The 14,324-nt window shown below is 41.8% G+C and overlaps 1 protein-coding gene across 1 annotated transcript in view; it reads left to right on the top strand.

Moving 5' to 3' along the window:
• The window catches only part of EPAS1 (endothelial PAS domain protein 1), a 103,482-nt gene that overhangs the window by 76,144 nt on the left and 13,014 nt on the right, over window positions 1-14,324 (top strand). The window contains exon 7 of the mRNA XM_060187536.1: window positions 11,094-11,200. Coding sequence (XP_060043519.1) covers window positions 11,094-11,200 — 107 coding nt within the window. The remainder of the gene's footprint in view (window positions 1-11,093; window positions 11,201-14,324) is intronic.

Genomic DNA, 14,324 nt, shown 5'->3' with positions numbered 1-14,324 from the left:
AAGTCATTGTTAAAAAATAGCTAATGTTTGGATAAGAAGGGCAGTAATGGAGATTGGATGTCTAAAAGTGGTTGAATCAGAAGCGGAACAGCAAAGGGAGAGACCCCATTCTGACTGCTTGGCTTAGTCTAGGGCTGGGAGACAGACAAAGTGGATGTGGGCCTGCAGGAACCTGTGATTGAGGGCTTTGTGACCTGGGGCGTGGAGGGTAATATTGCTATCAGTTCTGCAGGACACGTTGCATTTTCAGCAAAATCTCACCTTTCAGGAAACCTAATTACATGGCCTAGACTCTGAATTCATTGCTGCTGGAAAGATGGACGCAGAGGTGTTTAAAGACATGGAATGCTGTGCCACACAGAAGTTGTGTTTAACCGATTAGCAGATTAGTTGACAAGGGCACAGATGTGGTTTAGACAGTTTATGAAGTGACTATTTTAAATCCTTAATCCCTAAGTGTTATTTTTCAATTGCTTTGATGTGACCCAGGATGTGTGTTTGGGGGGGGGGGATTGGTGGTGGGGTTGGGAGTTGGATAATTTTATTTTGTTTTTACTTGCTGTCTTGGGTTGGGGAAAGGCATGTTTCTCTCCACCTCCCCTGCCCCCAACATATTCTCCATAATACTTTCTAAGTTAAACATTTAAAAAAAAAAAAAGACAATGGGGGAGGGGCTTTCCATTTTAACCCAGAAAATCCTCTAGATGCAATGACTTCTGACACACATGAGGGATTATGATTTCCTGCAAAGATCATTTTTCCACAAGGAGAATTAAAATGAATCTGATGACATTTTTAAACACCTGGGACTAGATGGTGGTAACACACAGCTACCCTGTGCAAGGACCTAGGTATAAGCCCCTGGTCCCCACTTGCAGGGGGAACATTCAGGAGCAGTGGAATAGAGCTGTAGATGTCTCTCCTTCTCTGTCCCTCTCTCCCTTTATACTTTTAAATATCTCTCTAAAAACTGCGTTCGCGCTCTCTCCTGCAAAAAAAATTTAAAAAAAAAATAAAAAATAAAAAAAATGCTAAAGAAAAATTAAGGCAATTATAATTCACAAAAATGAGTTTTGAGGCATGAGGAGATAACTCACCTAATACAGCAAGAGCCTTACCACAATCTGAGCCTGGAGTTCAGGCCTCTCGGACAAAGAGAAGTACCGTGGTCTGTGGGGTAGTGCTATGATGCTTTTCCCTTTCTGTCTACACACACACACACACACACACACACACACACACACACACACACTTTAAAAATAAAATTCATCCAGGAGTTGTGGAATCATGCACATGCACAGGTCCCAGCATCACACATTTAAAAATGACTTTTGAAGCAGTTTGGGACTTTTGCTTAGGTGTATTGAGGCCACAGGCATAAGCAATCAAACAGACAAACAAAAAAATCATGGAGAGACTAAAAGATCATGGAGAGAATGAAGGGGAAACGTAAGAGGAAGGAGAGAAATAAATCAGAAAGAAGAGAGAGAAGATCACTCTGATAGGGGAGTGGATGGGATACGGAGTTCTGGTGGTGGAAATTGTGTGGAATTGTACTCCGCTTATCCTATGGTCTTGTCAGACCATATTTTTTATAAATAAAAATTTTAAAAAGCAAATGAATAAAAAAAATCACTCTAGTGTTCTACTTTACTCAGAATTCTAAGATCAGCTGAACCCAGAGCAGCCTATTCTGAGATACCTAAAATTGAATCAAGGTATAAATGAATACAGTGGTTCAAAATGCAGTGACCTGCTCTCTTTAACAAAGGATCAGAGAATCATATTGATTTCTATATTAATTATCTAAGACATGAAAATATTATCTACGACCATATCACCCTGAACATACCTGATCTCGTCTAATCTCAGAAACTAAGTAGGGTTGGGCCTGGTTAGTACTTGGATGGGAGACATGAAAATATTTAAAATGCAAATTCCTTAAAGTTGGTTATATATGAATATATGTAGGTAACAGAGGTAAAGAATGTCCATATCACACAGTGTGACTGACAAGCTCATCTCTAGTTACGACTGCTTCCTAAAGTACTAAGCCATCAGTTAATGGACTACTACTCACTCATTCAGCAGCTACTAGTACCAGGGACTATATTATCAAAGAAATTAATGAAATGCCTGGTCTTCAAGAGCCTAGCGTTTTAGATCTTGATAACTTAACAAAACTATAATGAATGGTACAAAGTAAATAACTGCCTTCACCCTAAAGGCAGATGAAAGTTATAGCTGGATGACTCTTGAATTCACATGGAGCTGCCACCTAGTGGTGATAGAGAAGAACTGTGGAAGGAGCAAAGCCATCAAGGAGCATGGGACAGTCTGATACACAGAACCCCACTGTGATTTTATGGGCTTGACAAGTCTTTGTGAACCTATGAAATAAATTATAAAATTACATCATGTGGACAGTAGCAGTATCAGAATGGATAAGAAATGCCAAAATTACAATAAAATTTTCAAATTAACAGACCTATATAATCTTTATAGATAATTTGAAGGCAATTCTATTTTGTTATTGGATAAGGACAATACAGCATGTAAAAATATCAGGAGTAAGTTAAGATGTTTGCATTTCAAATTTTGTGGGTGATATTTGTGGGAACTTTTTGATACATACTTGAGGATAATAAAGATGATAAAAGAGAAGGGATAGTTGACAGTCATAAAGAGAATCTCATCAAAGAGCCATGCGTTACAAGAAACAAACATCAGAACACTAGGAAAGAATCATTGACTTCTGAGAAAACAGACTGACTTCAGACAAATAATAAAATATGTATACTTTCATCCCACAATGTAAGTGTGGTGATTGATTTTTTTATTTGAGATTAACAGTGAATTACAGGATTGTAAAATGACAGGGTACGGTTCCATGTCACACGCAGCATCAAAGTTCCACACACCTACCCTTCCTCCTCTCAGTGACAACCACCACAGTTCTCACAAAGTCTTAGAAACATTTTGTACCCTGCTTCTCCTCCTTTTTCTCCTCCCACTCCTCCTCTTCCCTCTCCTTTTTTATTTTTCCTCCCCTGCAAGTTTAATGTGTATCAGTTTTCTAGATTTCACTATGAGTGAAACTATCTGGTAATTTTCTTTCATCTCTTATTTCTCTAAGCATTATCACCTCCAGTTCCATCCATTTGTCCCAGAGGAGATAATATCATAGTTCTTGGGACACCAGACTAGTATTCTGTGGAGTATAGATATATATATGCCATCACTTCTTTGGCCAATCATTGGTTGATGGGCATTTAGGCTGCTCCAACTCTTTGGTTATTGTGAATAATGCAGCTATGAACATAGGAGTGCATATGTTCCTTCTAATTTGTGGCTGAGTGTCCTTTGGGTAAATGCCTCAGAGTGGTATTGCTGGATCATAAGGTAGTTCCATTTTGATTTGTTGAAGGACTGTCCAGACAGTCTTCCAAAGAGGCGGCACCAATCTGCATTCCCACCAGCAGTGGAGCAGAGTCCTTATTTTTCCACACCCTCTCCACCACCTGTCGTCCCCTGGCTTGTAGATGTAAGCCACTCTCTCGGGTGTGAGGTGGAATCTCAGTGTAGTTTTAACTTGCATTTCTCTAATAAGAATTGAAGAGCAATTCTTCCTATGTCTGTGGGTCATAAGTGTCTCTTCTTTGGAAAAATGTCTTTTTAGTTTCCTCATCCACTTTTTTTTTTGTGGGTTATTTATTTTTCCTTTATAGAACGGTACCATTTCTGTACAGATGTTTGATGTCAGCCACTTGTTGCATGTGTGGTATGCAAGTACCTTTCCCATTTACTGTGATGCTTGGTTATCCTCATGTAATTTTCTTTTAATGTGTAGAGGCTTTCTATAGTTTCAAGTAATCCCATTTATTTACTCTTGTTTTCATTTCCCATGCCCTTGGGGTTGAGTCTGTAAATACACCTTTGATGTGGAGATCTTGCACAGTTTCATCAACATTTTCTTCTATAGCTTTAAGAGTTTCTCCCTATCAAGAAAGTCTAACATCCAGGTCTCTGATTCGTTTTTAGTTGATCAGGTGTGTGTGTGTGTGTAGTATTAAGTCGTGGTGTCAGTTCACTCTTCTACATGTAGCTGTCCCACTTTCCCAGCAGCATTTGCTGAAGACACCTTCTTTACCCCCTTTGGATCACTTTGGCCCCTTTGTCATGCATTAGGTGTCTATATGTGTGTGGACTCATTTCTGGGCTTTTAGTTCCGCTCCACTGAGTTAAGCATCCACTTAAATTCTATTACCATGCTGCTTAAATTACTGAAGTTGTGGAGCATGATACATCCTTTTTTTTTTTTTTCCAGAAGTGCTCTGGCTATCCATGTCTTTTTGTGGTTGCACACAAATTTTTGAATAAGTTGTTCAATTTCCTTGAAAAATGCCATTGATAAGAGATTGAAAAGTATGGAGTGCTATGGTTAGAATGGTCATTTTAATAATATTTGTGCTTCCCATCCAGGATCAAGGACTGTTCTCCCACTTCTGTGTGTCCTTCTCTCTTTCTTTTAGCAATGGCCTATAGTTTCCCCTGTAAAGGTCCTGCACCTCCTTCGTGAGATTCATTCCAAGGTATTTGATCTTCCTGGATTCTATTGCAAATGAGATTGAGCCTTTCCTCTGACTCCTTGTTTGTTTACAGAAATGCCCCAGATGTATGTGTTTTGATCCTGCTATTTTACTGGTTTATAGTGTCAAGAAGTTGTTTGGTGGAGTCTTTGAGGTTCTCTATGTATGTTATATCATCAGCAAATAGTGATAGTTTGATTTTTTTTTCCTTTCCAATATGTATATCTTTGATATCTGTTTTTTGTCTGATTGCAAGTAGTAGTCTCCTATTACTGTGTTGTTGTACTTTTATATATATATATATATATATAATTTGGGTGCACTCGTATTGGGAGTGCATATACTGATGATAGTGATGATGATACACAGTTATGTCTTCCTGGTAGATTGATCCTCTGACTACTATGTAGTGTTTATCTCTGTCAGTTATCACCTTCTTTTCCTGAAAGTCTAGCTTATGTGATATAAGAGTAGCTGTTCCTGCCCTTTTGTCTGCATTATTGGCTTGGAAAATCTTGTTCCAGTCTATCACTTGGAGCTTCAGTTTGTCGCTGTGTTTCTCTCCTCCTGAATCCAAAATGTCCTGCACCGTAGAAAAACTATCCCAGAGCAAGGACAAATTAAAAATAGTACAGGAAAACTATTCTTTGGAGTATGTTTTTTGGAGACAGAGAACAGATGGATCTTGTTTTTTAATAAATTCAGTTACTCTGAATCTTTTGACTGGAGAATTTAAGCCCTTCCCATTTAGGATGACCTTTGATAAATGTTTGCTTATAGCAATTCTGGCTTCTGTTTTTGAGGTGGTTTTAGGTTCTTGTTGATCCTTTCCCTTCTTACTTGATGTGGATGGTTTTCTTTTTTTTTTTAATTTGTTTTATTATCTTTATTTATTGGATAGAGACAGCCAGAAATAAAGAGGGAAGGGGGTGATAGAGGGAGAGAGACAGAGAGACACCTGCAGCCCTGCTTCACCACTCGTAAAGCTTTCCCCCTGCAGGTGGGGACCAGGGGCTCGAACCTGGGTCCTTTCGCATTGTAATACATGTGCTTAACCAGGTGCGCCACCACCCAGCCCCTGTGGTTGGTTTTCAATGATCGTCTTATTTGTCTCTGCTATATTTTGTCTTGTGGTTGTCATCAGTATTTTGTCAGGGTCTGAGCAGCTCACATGTGTTTATTTCCCAGCCAGGTTTTTCCCCTTAAATCCTAGATAGCCTAATGGGTAGTTCAATATCCTGATGCCACTGAATTCACGGGTTAAACCCTCAGGAATTCCTCCCTGCCACCGACAATGTGCTTCACTGCATAGCTACCAAAATGACAGTAGCCTGAGCATCCCTCCCCACCCCCATTTCCCATCCATTGACCACATATGCCTACCACCACTTTTGGCTCAGTTATTTATTTTGTAAAGAAATCCCATTGTAATTTGGTGTTCTTAGGTGATATTTTGTTAGGTCAACTAGTTGATCAGGGGAGTGATGTTAGCCATCGTCTCCAACATGGCCATGTCTCCTCTGCATGTGTTGGGTTTCTGTTTTTGTTAAGATTCATTTATTTATTTTATTTAAGACAAATAAGAGAGAGGAGAGAGGTGGGGAGGGGGGAGAGAAGCCAGAATACCGGAATAAGCCTGGGAGTCTCAGGCAGGCATGTCCTATACTGTATTAGCTGAGCAACTCACAATAGGTTTTGGATTATTTTTGTTGCCATGAGCTGGGGCTCAGTTTCAGCGCTACAAATCCACTGCTCCTGATAGTCATTTTCCCTTTGTATTTTATTTGATAGCAGAGAGAGAGAGAGAGAAATTGAGATGGGAGAGGAAGAGAGAGAGAGAGAGGCACATGCAAACCTGCGTCACCACTTGCGAAGCATCCTCTTACTGATTGTGGGTTTCATATTTCTAAAAGGTACTAGTGGCATTTGGTGGTTCTCACAATAGGGTTGGCCCAGGATTGATCCTGGTCAGCCTTCCTCTGTCTGAATTAATCCCACCCAAGCTGGAGTGTGAGGAAGGAAAGTAGACTTTGAAGTAAAGATGGTTTCTTTATTTTTTATTTTCTTCTGTACTATTAGTGATTTAATAATGATAGACAAGATTGTGGAATAAGAGGGGTACTGTGGATACAGTTCCCACCATCAGATTGCCTTATCCCATCCCCTTCACTGGAAGCTTCCTTATTCTTTTTTTTTTTTAATTCCCTATTCTATTTTTAATTTTCAGTATTTGTAACTATTAGATTTGTTTTCCAGTAGATACATTTTGGAAAAGAAACTGGTGTATACAAAGTATGCTTCAGACTTTCATCCTTGTGGGTCAGTAAAATACCTCATCAGATTGTGTGCTGCTTTGCAACATGTACCGCTCAGGTTCAAACCTGTTCCCCACTGTGATCTCTTTCACACTCTCTCTGTAGCTCTTTAAATAAATAAATAGATAGATACAAAAAAAGAAAGTTCATCCTTTAATAGTTGTTTTCTTTTTCCAGAGCACTGCTCAGTACTGGCTTATTCTGCTGATTGAACCTGGAATCTTGCAACCTTAGTCATGAAAGTCTTTTGCGTAACCATAGTGCTGGCTCTTTGGCTTTACATAGTTTAAATATTCCCCAGCCACTTTGTTTACATGATTAAGCTACTCAGCAAATCCTTTACTTGTATAGGGGACAGGGATAAAACTTGTTTGACTGTAGGCAGTGGTGTCTGAAGTGTGCCCAGGAGCTGGCTTCTGGTTCCATGTGCATAGGTGCTTGGTGGTGTCACTGGAAACAGAAGAGATGTCGGAGACCTTCAAGTTTTCTTCTGCCTCTTGAGGCAACGGCACTGACAGATGCTTCTGTGGTCAAGAGAGTGACTTTCTCAGAGCACTTAGCCACAGGTCCCCGCTGCTGGAAAGAGCCCATGAGTGTGTGTGTGTGAGGACAGAGAGCAGCTGAAGAGCACCAACTGCCACTCACACAGTGAAGTCACATCTAACGGGAACTCGGAAAGTCTGGGGGTCCTACCCATGAATTTGGTTGGGGTAACATGACCTTCAGACTTCAGCAGTCTTTCACCACCACCCCTTTTATTGCTTCCTTGTTCCTTTTCTCCTGAACATTACCTGTCTTTGTCTATACCTCTCTCATCTTCTCTTCAGCCTGTTTAGTTTTCTTCCACTTATTAGTAAGGAGTGACCTATTCTTTTCATTTCTATAAGCTGCTGAGTTAAGAAACCTGTTTTAATGTTTCTCTTTTCTAAAAACCAGAACAACCCTGCTGAGTTGACTTTAAAAAGAAAAAAAAAGTATGGGTGACCCCTAAGCCAGTTTGTTTTTTCCAGTGAGCCAGAGGCCCTTAATTAAAAGGGGGAAAAGCCCCCCCCCAAGCCCACTGGAGAGAGTAGATGAAACTATGTTATCATAGTCCAGCTCTAAGGCTGCGCTGAGACCCAGAGAAACCAGTGGGGAAAGCCCTGCTGTGCTGTAGTAGTCAGTGCTATAAACAAACCGGTTCATTAACCTCCCCGCTGGCGTCTGCGTGCCTGCATTTGGAGGCAATGACCATTAGCTTCAAGTTGGGGCTTCCTGCTTTGTGAAGTTTGACAGCATGAATATTCTTCAATTGTGTTTGGGACATGTGTATTTCCCAGTTCTTATAGTAGTTTGTTTAAAGGAATGAAGGAGATATTAAATATTTATTTTAGCCGACAAGATAAATGCATGCTGCTACTGGGAAGATAGCTGGCAATTCTGAAATCTAGATTTGTTTGTCCACTTCTAAAACATGCCCATTGTGTGCCTTTGAATGCATGGTACATTAATTAGACTAAGATGATTTTACTGGGAGTCTGTTTATAACAGATATTTACTCTGGGCAGTTTCAATTTAAAGATTCTAATCTTGAAAAAAAAATTAATTCCTTTAGAGGGAATAGAACCAGATCTTTCCCAGAATCTCCATAGAAAATTCTAGACCTGTCCAGGAAGAGAAGCTATTTATCTGGCTAATCAATAAACCTGCAGATGCTGGCCCATTGTCAACAGGCCCACTGGTAACTATTCTGAGCCCAGGATAAACTTGAAAGGCACTGGATTTGACAGAAAACTCTTCTCGTTGCAAGAGAGGGAAGGATGGCACAGTCTTACTGTCTGCTCCTTCTCTGCCAGCGAAGATGCTGCTGGTGGGTGCTGGCTCCAGGGTCAGATCTCCAGGAAACATGTCTATTGCTGATGAGTTCAAAGAACTCTGTTTAGGGCCAGGTGAGAGGCCAGATCCTCCTGGCTGAAAGGTCAGTTTTCTGGTGCAGATGAACTGCTGGAGTTTTGCTGCAGAAATCCCCACTGTGCTGAGTCACAAGAGACCGAAGTCCCCCGGTACTTTTGTCTTGACCCTTGTTTGGAAAAGGCGTTAACCCCAAAGATTTACCTGGGCAGAGAATTGCCTCTCTGCCCACACCAACACCAACCACATCTGACAGGATAAACAAAGGATGAGATGAATGCCACATGAGCCTCTTGCATGCACTGATTATATTTCAAGAAGAAGAAATAGAGATCAGTAGTGCCCAGGCTCCTCAGTGGTGCTTGGATAGCCAGAACTCTGATTGTACCTCAGGCCCAAAGAGAAAATGAATCCACTGGCCAGGCAGCTACACGGATGTCGACTGAATACCCACTGTAGGAGATGCCAGAGAAGGAAGTGGTCCCAAGCTCAGAAAGTGGAAAGACAAATACATAACTCTCGGACATCATGTAAGCCCATTTGTACTTCATGAGGCGGCACTGGGGAGAGAGAGCTCCATAGAGAAGGCCAGACTTGGAGGTAGTGCTGTTGTAGCAGTTAGGACTCAGAAAGCACCTAAGCTCTGCAGCAAGAATTAGTTTGCCAGAAGCTGATAAGAGAGTTGACCTAAAAGGGTTTCCCTGTGGCCATGCAAGTGAGCCAAGTTCGAGCCCAGGTACAACTCAGGGAGTAAGTACAATGGCCTTGGAGGACTCTTTAGTGCTATGGTGTTTTCTCCCATCCCCACTCCCTGTCTCTGTCTGAAAAAGTTAAGTCATCTTGGAATAGTGAAACTCTGTTGGCAACACGTCTAAAACAATCAGTTTGCCAGGTGTTGGGAATAAAGGAGAAAGGGGTTTGCCCAGGTAGAGGGTACAGGACACAGTCAGCTTGAAAGAGGGAGATTGGATGATGCTGGGGGCACTTGGAAGTTAGGCAGACTTCCTTTGCTCTTAATATGCTTGGCAACAGGGAGGCTGCTGTAGATGGCTTGTATCATGAGTGATAGGATGGATATGATATTCGAGGATAGTGTAGTCTAAAAGACCAACATCAAACCTACTTGGAGGGGGAGAGAGAGAGTAGAGACAAGAAACCAAGGAGCCACTGCTGTTGTTTTTCCACTCTGTATTACTATTCTTCAGTGTGGGTCCATGGAAAGTCTGTACCCTAGAGTCATACACTCTGAAGTAGACCCTGTGATGACGATAAAGGTACAGCAAACAAGACACTGAGCCCACTAGAAAATGGCTGTGTGGTGACCAAGAACATGAGAACTATTTCAGCCTGACATGGGTGAGCAGCCAGCCTGGTGGTTCTGCACAGGGCTCTGCAGAGTGATTTCAGAAGAGAACCAAGGGCCCTGGGAGTGTTGAATGATTCTTCACGGTTTTTCACATTTGTCTTTTCTCCTCCCACTTTCCATTAAAACCAGACACCTTAGGAGATGAAAAAAAGAAACGTTGGGACAGCTGAAGCTTGTTATTTCAGAACTGCGTTACTAGAGGGTGCAACGAGGAGACACAGTTCTATGAGGGTGGATTCACAGTTTTACCCTTGTTTCCTTTCCTTGGAAATAGGGAGAGACAAATAGAAGAACCCACAGAAGGAAAGCCTGATGCCCAAAAGCTCCCTAGGCCAGCAGGCAGGGCTGGAGGCAGAGCACCCAGAGGGAGACTCTTCTCACAGATGGGGTTCTCTGTCCAGAATTTGTCACCAGTGACTAACACACACAGGTTGTCTCCGTACTCTTTTTCTCACTTGTAGGGTCATATCACTTTCTCTTTTCATTTATATACTCCTTAAAATAAGCCTGATCTGATCGTCATCCTGGATACTTCTGTGAACATTAGGCAAATTAGTCTGCCCTCCCTGGATCTCTTTCCTTACCTCAAAGAAAAAGGATAGAATTGCGATTGAGTGATTTTTAGAGACAGGCATATATGTATGTACAGAGGAGGAGAGAGTAGGGAGTCCTCCCCCAAAGAGATGCTTTCTTTCTACCCCACACAAGACTTCAGGAGGGATAGGGAGAGTACAGGTTGGGTCAACCTGTGGTTGTAGTCCAATCCCCATGTTTTTTCCTTGGATGTGTGGTGCTGCCAGGAGGCTTGGAGTGTGCTCTTCTGCATGTGTTTGATTTACTTGCTGGATTTGGCTCGTTAACCCCCTGTCCAAATTCATATAGTCTCTCTTCTCTGTGTGTGTGTGTGTGTGTGTATTTTTTTTTTTAATTCAGAATTACAGAACTGGTTGGTTACCACCCTGAAGAGCTGCTTGGCCGCTCAGCTTATGAGTTCTACCATGCCCTGGACTCGGAGAACATGACCAAAAGTCACCAGAACTGTAAGTTCCAGGAGTGCCCTATGTGGCTTCCTTGTGACTGTGGAATCTGATCTTGAGTGGAGCTTGACTAGCTAAATGAGAAGACCCAGTGACTTTCTTCACAGAGCCACCATCTGGGAACCCACGACTGAAGTGAGGATGTGATCCAGTGATTGTCTGCCCTAGATGTGAGATTGTAGGTGTGCCCTTGACTCTGGGATTCCCCCATGCTTTTCTGTCCCCTGTGGGGTTTCAGCTCCCAAAGTCATCCTAACCCTGAGACTAAGGAACTAGGCTCTAGTCCAGCCAACACTCTTAAGCTCCCACTTAGATATAAAATTTGGGGAAGGTTTGACTTTTCTTTTCATTTAAGGTTGAATCAGAGCAGAAAACAGTAGTAAAAAGTTCCAGAAATTCTTGATAACAATAGTATGCTTTATCTTTTGGGGTGGGAAAGTGGGAGAAATACTGTTAGAGGGAACAGACATGACTTCTCATTAAGCATGTCAGAAAAGACTTTTTATTAGAAAATCTTTAATTGATGAGAGAGAGAGAGAGAGAGAAAGCTGGGATGAAAATTTGTCACATCAATTTTTCTCCTGCCTGCAAGGAAAAATAAATGTGCTTTTCATTGAAGCCATGTTTTCAAGCGTAAGTCACACGTAAAGGGAATTCACAACTCAGTTAGAAATAAAAGAATCTTCTCTTGCCCTCATAGAGCCAAGTTGCTCTGAGCTCAGAAGGCCTGGACTCAGCGGCCAGCAAGCCCCTTGTCCAGCAAAGAGAAAGCCACATGATTTGGAAATTGAGTGAATGCCAGTTAAGAAAGAAGCATCTGTTTCTACTGTCTGTCTGTCTGTCTGTCTCTGTCTCTCCCTATTTCCACTTCTCATTCATACTCTCTGCCTTTGCCACTCCTGCTGGGCATGGGAGATGAGCTGTAGCAAAGATGCACACTTACCCTGTGGAAGAAGTAGAGGCTGGGGGTTAAGGCTGGTCCAGGCCTAGCCACCAGTCACAGATCTGGACACATGTGTAGGGCTTAGTCTAAGAAGGTTTTACAGTTGAAATTACAGGGTAAATTTTGTCCTCAAACTAGATTTAGATAATTAATAGTCATCTTTTCCAAATGGATTAGCGATTTATACAGTGCTACTCTCTGAGAGTAGAGGTTGACTTCTCTTTGTTGTGTGAGGACTTATGTGCTCCCAGAAAAATAAGATTAAAGGCCATAAAAAGCTCATCTATCAAGTAAGTAGCAGGCTCCTCACCGAGGCTGGCACTAATGAGCAAATGATTAGAAACTGAGCATAATTATATTCTACTGACAGAGCAGGCCCCTGGCTGCAATCACTATAAATGCAGTTAAAACCTTTACTCCTGCTTAATCAAAAGGAGCGAGAGCCCTGACTTCTGTCTGCAGTAAGAGCCGTCTAAGTAAGTTAATTCTGGACGCTTGAAATTGTGCACAAGTCATTTGACTGCAGCAAGGAAACCTCAAGTGGGGTAGACAGAGGGCGGACAGGGGAGAACTGCTTCTTTGAGTGGGGAGTCCTGGGGTTCAAGGCAGCTATGACAGCAAATTTGGTGACTTGTCCTTGGGATGATACAGGAAGAGACCACTTTAAGAGCTTTCAGGTGGCCGACTAACCCAGACTGCGTCACTATCATCCTGTGTGGAAGGGAACACATCACAGTCTCTCTGACCTTAGTTTGCCTCGTGTTTTAAAACAAAAAATGTCCTCTCTTTCCTACAACACAGGATTTTTTTTTTTTAATTAGAGCCACCACAAAAGCTCACCTGAACAATGTACCTACTTTGTCATATTCATAACTCGGATTTGAAGCTACTCACTACACTGGAAGAAGCTTCTGTAGTGTGTCTCTCTCTCTTCCTATCTAAAAAAATTAGCCTGGAGTAGAGTAGTGAAATCCTGACAACAACTATTGCTGTTGTTATTCTTATTATCACTATTACTATTATTATTATTATTATTGTAGAGAGACAAGTCACCTTGTAGGACATACACTTTACCAGGTGGGAGGGCCCAGGTTCAAGCCCCGCTGCCACCTTGTGGGAGCACCATGCAAAGGGGAAGTTTCGGGAAGTACTTTGGTGTCTCTCACCTTCAGTCTGGGCAAGGGGAGTCCTCTGGAAGCCTTGAAACTGTGCAGCAGCAAAACCCCAGGGAAGCTCTAGTTGGATGGACAGACAGACAGAAGGAAAACTAGAGTAGGATGATGCAATCACTTTGGGAAATAATTTGGTAGCTTGTTATAAATGTAGCCTAGCATATGACATAGTTTTTATACTCCAAAGTACTCGCACAGTATGTCTGGACACAGGTTTGCACGCACATGTTTATAGCAACTTGGTTTAGCATAACAAAACTGAAGGCCACTCAGAACATTGACAGGTGAGTAGATAAAATCTTATGGCACGAGCATACAGTGCAATACTACTCAGTGAGAAGTAAATAGTGAATATCTGAAATGGCATGAGGGATCAGAAGAAAAAGAAAACATGCTAAGTGAAAAGATGCCAGGCAAAGTATACACCCTTGCATGAAAATTTATGAAAGTTAATTGCAACATATGGCAGCAGAAAAACCAATCAAGGGTTGCCTGGGATCATGAGTAGAAGTGGGTGACATAGAACATGGGAAGAGGGAGTCGGGCTGTAGCGCAGCGGGTTAAGCGCAGGTGGCACAAAGCACAAGGACCGGCGTAAGGATCCCGGTTCGAACCGCGGCTCCCCACCTGCAGGGGAGTCGCTTCACAGGCGGTGAAGCAGGTCTGCAGGTGTCTGTCTTTCTCTCCTCCTCTCTGTCTTCCCTTCCTCTCTCCATTTCTCTCTGTCCTGTCCAACAACGACGACAACAATAATAACTACAACAATAAAAAAAAAAGGGCAACAAAAGGGAATAAATAAAATAAATATTAAAGAAAAAAAAAGAAAAACACTTTTAAAAAAAAAAAGAACATGGGAAGAGAGGAGATAGACAAGTACAATATTTTTGGTTATGATAATAGTTGCATAGGCTTTATGTATGTGTCAAAGCACACTGAACTGTATGATTAAGATGGGGGTATCTACTTGGTGAAGCTAAATTAAACCTTAGTAAAGGTGAATTTACAGAATGAA

The sequence above is a fragment of the Erinaceus europaeus genome, chromosome 3 (assembly GCF_950295315.1).
Source record: "Erinaceus europaeus chromosome 3, mEriEur2.1, whole genome shotgun sequence".
Lineage (NCBI taxonomy): Eukaryota > Metazoa > Chordata > Mammalia > Eulipotyphla > Erinaceidae > Erinaceus > Erinaceus europaeus.
Note: the sequence above shows the minus strand (reverse complement) of the source record. Positions and strands in the feature narration are given on the sequence as shown.